The sequence below is a fragment of the Capricornis sumatraensis genome, chromosome 4 (assembly GCF_032405125.1).
Source record: "Capricornis sumatraensis isolate serow.1 chromosome 4, serow.2, whole genome shotgun sequence".
Lineage (NCBI taxonomy): Eukaryota > Metazoa > Chordata > Mammalia > Artiodactyla > Bovidae > Capricornis > Capricornis sumatraensis.
In genome coordinates, this window is record NC_091072.1 from 142,752,264 (window position 1) to 142,757,731 (window position 5,468).

Below are 5,468 nucleotides of genomic sequence, written 5' to 3' on the forward strand. Positions count from 1 at the left end.
CTTTTTAATATGCTGTCTAGGTTGGTCATAACTTTCCTTCCAAAGAGTAAACATCTTTTAATTTCATGGCTGCAACCACCATCTGCAGTGATTTTGGAGCTCAGAAAAATAAAGTCAGTCACTGTCTCCACTGTTTCCCCATGTATTTGCCATGAGGTGATGGAACTGGATGTCATGATCTTAGTTTTCTGAATGTTGAGGTTTAAGCCAACTTTTTCACTGTCCTCTTTCACTTTCATCAAGAGGCTCTTTAGTCCTTCTTCACTTTCTGCCATAAGGGTGGTGTCATCTGCATATCTGAGGTTATTGATATTTCTCCCAGCAATCTTGATTCCAGCTTGTGCTTCCTCCAGCCCAGCCTTTCTCTTACTATACTTGATTGCTTTTTCAACTCTGTGCCTATTCTCTTGAACTTATAGCAGATATTTTCAGTTTATGAAGCTTCAGTAGGAAAATCAGATCTCTAGTGTTTCTGCCTTTAGTTACTTTGTCAAAATGAAGGGATGCATTGGATATAATCACTATTAATCGGCCTTTTACCTGTAAGTTTAATTCAGTTAGAAGTTTTAACATGGATATGACAGCCATACCCTTGAGATCATCTTAGCTTGAAGGCAGTTGTTAACCAGTACTATCCAGTATTGAGAGTCAGTGACCTCTTCTGGCTCTGTAAGATCCCATATTTCCTAGGTGCTAATACTTTTTGTTTCTGCTTCCAAAGAAGATAATTATGTCTGAGCTCATTTTTTAAAAAATGTGTTGTCAAATGTACCACTACTGTTATTCACTTATAATCCTCTCAGCCTAGAGTTACAAAATCCTCAAGTATGTAATCTGTTTTCGAAGTATTCACATGAAATGGTTTGTGAAATATTTTGCCACTTGTTAGCATGTTTTCCAGGAACCAGTCATGGTTTTCTTGCCACTCATTCCAACAAATCAAATATTAAGCCTTTATTACCTATTTTAGGTATTTAGTTTTGGCAGACCCCACCTGAAGAGACCAGTTCTAAGGTATCTAGTGAAGGTAGTTAAGGCTATGTTACAATAACAGAACTCTCCAACCTCAGAGACCTCATGAACATTTTTATTTGTTTTTGTTTTTAGATTCTGCTCTATATCCAGTGCTCAGAGTAGTGACAAAGTTGTCACAGGCTAACAGAAGCTCTTTCTTGACCCAAAATAACAAAGGAACACTGCAGAGTCTCGAATTGGTAAGTCAGTGCTCTCATCCAAAAACAACACTTCATTTCCACACTACTTTACTGGTCAAGAAGTTCACATGACAATATACTACATCAGAGGGAGAAGGGAACCCTACAAGGATTATATTTCTTGGAATCCTATAAGAAATGGAAGGTTAAAAGTAGAGCCTTAATTTCTATTTCACTATCTCTATATTACTTAGAAGATATATATCTAAACTCTGATGATATAGAACAAATTAAAAGCAACATTTAGAAGATTATGCTATGAAATACAAGTGATAAGCTAATATAATTATTTTAATATCAAAGTAAACTTTAAAACTTAAAAAAAAAAAACAGTGAAACCACTAGAGCAGACACTGTCAGTTCATACAGCAAGAGGTTAAATTTAGTGTGCAGATACTATAGTTCCACCACTAAATAGCTTTGCATCAAAATATGTAAAGCAAAAATTGACAACATTTCAAACAGAAATTGAAAAATCTGTACCCAGAGTAGAATAATTTAACTTTAAATTTCAATAAATGATGGAAAAAGAAGACAAAATTCAAAAAAGATAAATAGGATTTAAACATGATTAAAAAATCGATTCAATGGATGTATGAAACAGTTTACCCAAAACTACACATACACATTATTTTAAGGAAAAACATTTAATGAAACTGGCCATCTACATGCTGTGAAACAAATTGTAACAGATGTCATGACTTACCAACCTATGAAGTATAATATTTTATTTTAATTCAATTTTGATAGAAATTAATAATGAAAAGTTTAAAAATTCCATGTGAATGGAAATTTAAACATACATTAAAAAATAGTTTATGGGTTTAAGAAAAGTCACAATGACAGTGTTGCTCAGTCACTAAGTTGTGCCCGACTGTGACCCAGTGGACTGCAGCATGCCAGGCTTCCATGTCCTTCACTGTCTCCCAGAGTTCGCTCAAATTCATGTCCATTGAATTAGCAATGCTATCGAACCATCGCATCCTCTGTTGCCTTTTAATCCTCCTGCCTTCAGTCCTTGCTAATCACAGGGTCTTTTCCAATGAGCTGGCTCTTCACATCAGGTGGCCAAAGTACTGCAGCTTCTACTTCACCATCAGTCCTTCCAATGAATGTTTAGGGTTGATTTCCTTTAGAATGGACTGGTTGGATTTCCCTGTGGTCCAGGGGACTTTCAAGAGCCTTCTCCAGGACCACAGTTTGAAAACATCAACTCTTTGGTGCTCAGCCTTCTTTATGGTCCAGCTCTCACATCCATACATGACTACTGGGAAAAACATAGCTTTAATTAGACAGAACTTTGTCAGCAAAGTAATGTCTCTGCTTTTTAACATACTACCTAGGTTTGTTATAGCTTTTTTATTTTTATAGTTTGTTATTCAATAACAAAGTTGTCTTCTTTCTCTACTAGGCAAGATCTTCCAGGTTGGGAGGAGATTTTGCTTTTAATTTTATTTCCTCAACAGTTGATAAGCCTTTGTCCCATGCCCTGCAATCCCATTCCCTCTTACAAGGTGCTTCCAGTCAGTGACTGAACAGAGCAGAGATTCAGTGGCACTCCTGCTCCCAGGAGGCTCAGGACCCCTCTGATGTGCACCATTGCCTTGACACTGCCCACTGGCCTTCTTAGAACTTTCTTAGAACTTGTTAGGATTGTTTACTATGACTTTTCTTTTTTCATTTCCTCTCCCTCTCCAAGAGTCAGACTTACATGCTACTATAACAGCTCCCCAGCCACCTTCTACTGTCCAGGCACTTTCCTCGGTAATGCCCTATTTCTCGGAGCATCCAGATAGAGACAAGACATTTTCTAGATTGGAGTTTAGTGTTTCTGGCTTATAACTGAGCTGAATGAAACAAAAAAGTGTCTAAATCCTAAGGAAAAAAATATCTAAAAATTGATCTCTATCTTGTGTGTTAGCAAACCAGGATTCAAATTCTAGTGCATAACTTTACATGGAAATTATAAGCAGTGTTACAGCAGTGGCGACACATACATAATATTTGCCTTGAAAATTACTAGCTGAGATCTTGCGAGGAATAAAGGTGGTTTCCTAAAGATAACTAAGACTTTGGGAGGAGCTTTTATTTTTTTGCCAGTGAATATTAAAGTGCATGGAAAAGGAACTTATTGAACATTAGGGCTTTGAATGCATAAATCTGTAACACCTCATTTATAAGTCAGTGGAGTACTGAAGGCAGAGATTTCCTATCAGCAGGCATGGAGAGAACACTGAACAATATACTTACGATCATTTCTGCTGGAGAATTCTTACTAGGTATTTTGGGAAATGGATTCATTGTTCTGGTTAACTGTATTGATTGGATCAGGAGCAGGAAGTTCTCCCTGATTGACTTTATTCTCACCTGCTTGGCTATTTCCAGAATATTTGTGCTGTGCATAATGATTTCAAGTACAGGTTTATATGTAATCTCTGAGGAAATACAGTACAACAAAAATCTCCTGATAAATTTTGGGTTCCTCTGGACAGGATCCAATTATTTCTCCATAGCCTGCACCACCTGCATCAGTGTCTTCTATCTCCTCAGAATAGCTAACTTTTCTAATTTCCTTTTCCTCTGGATGAAACGGAGAATTCACAAGGTGCTTCTCATTATTGCACTGGGGGCTGTCTTCTCTTTCTGCTTGTGCCTTCTTCACAAGAATATGGCAGTTGAAATCCTGTTCCAAAACCAGGTAAACAGCAAAAGAAATGTGACACTGGACTTTCTAATGATAAAATACGATTTGTTCCTTACCATAATGTTCCTCATCCCCTTTGTAGTGTCCCTGGCCTCCTTTCTCCTTTTAATTCTCTCCTTATGTGGTCATCTCAGGCGTATGAAGGGTGTAGACTGTAGCTCGGAAGCCCATGTGAGAGCCCTGAAGGCTATGATTTCATTCCTACTCCTCTTCATTCTATACTATTTGAGCAATATTATGACAGTGTGGGCCAATCACATTCTTGGTAGTTTTGTGGCAAAGATTTTTGTGAACATGCTGTTATTTTTCTGTCCTTCTGGCCACCCTTTGCTTCTGATTTTGTGGAACAGCAAATTGAAAAAGGCTTCACTCTGTGTCCTAAGGAAGCTGAGGGGTTACATGAATCTAAGAAAACCTACTCTTCCAAAAATAAGCCTGAAGCAATGATGACCTCTCAAGAATGAAGACAACAAACAGGACTTCACATTTATGTTTTTATTTTCATCCTGACTGTCTAAATTCTATTCTGTGATAGGTAATTGAGCCTTATTGAGCCTATATCTTCTTGGGAGTTCCCTTCGTAGCTTAGTGATTAGGATTCTGGCCTTTTACTGCTATGGCCTGGATTCAGTCCCAGGTTGGATCCTGAAAGCTGCACAGCGTGATTAGAAGCCTGGCCTGGTGCAGTCCATGGGGTCGCAAACAGCTAGACATGACTGAGTGACTGAACAACAAATGACAGGAAAAAAAAGTTTCCTGGAAAATGCCAAAAGAAAAGGATTTTGCTGTGTTTCCATCAAGATAGTGATGATATAACTAACAGTAAAAGTATGCATTTTATGTTAGGCAAAATATTAGTTTAATCTCACTTAATTTGTACTATATTGATTTCATAAAAACATATGTATATATAAAGAATAGCCATAAATATGTATTAATGTAGATATATTTACACTTGTAAACATATAGAGAGATTTAATTCCTAAAGAAAGTTAATTATTTTAAGTTTTCATTTAAAAATAAAAAAGAGCACCAAAATAAGAGTAAATATGTTCAGGAATATGTTGAAATTTTAATTAAAAATAAGAGCTGAATATCTGAACACAAAAATAAAGTTGTTTTAAAGCCTCAGGTTATTAGCGACTACTTCTTGATATAAGCCATGATTTGTTAATGTTTCAAATAAAATGCATCAAGGAACAATTAAGTGTTTCAACAATACAAAAGTGGATTAACTAGTAGACTTAGAATTTGGCACATCTAAGGCTATAGGAACTAAAAGGAATGATATATGTCAGAAAATGCAAGGATATCCAGAGGGTGGCAATATTCCACATTGCATTTCATAAAAATTTCTTGACAAGGAGACAAATTCCTCAATGTTAAAAAAAATATTATAGGCGACCAGAGGTGGCTCAGTGGTAACAAATCTGCTGCCCAATGCAGGAGACATGGGTTTGATCCCTGGATTAGAAAGATCACCTGGAGTAGGAAATGGCAATCCACTCTAATATTCTTGCCTAGAAAATCCCATGGACCGAGGAGCCTGA

At 36.7% G+C, this 5,468-nt stretch overlaps 1 protein-coding gene across 1 annotated transcript; it reads left to right on the forward strand.

Annotated features, from left to right (window-relative positions):
- The first annotated feature begins 3,435 nt into the window (after positions 1 to 3,435).
- On the forward strand, positions 3,436 to 4,365 carry LOC138077730 (taste receptor type 2 member 7-like). Its single transcript, XM_068969886.1, has one exon. It carries the CDS (start codon positions 3,436 to 3,438, stop codon positions 4,363 to 4,365), a length of 930 nt encoding a protein of 309 aa, XP_068825987.1.
- Positions 4,366 to 5,468: the final 1,103 nt, after the last annotated feature.

What these genes read in the sequence shown, in the direction of transcription:
- LOC138077730 (XM_068969886.1), top strand. Translation starts at nt 3,436, where the DNA reads ATGGAGAGAACACTGAACAATATACTTACGATCATTTCTGCTGGAGAA.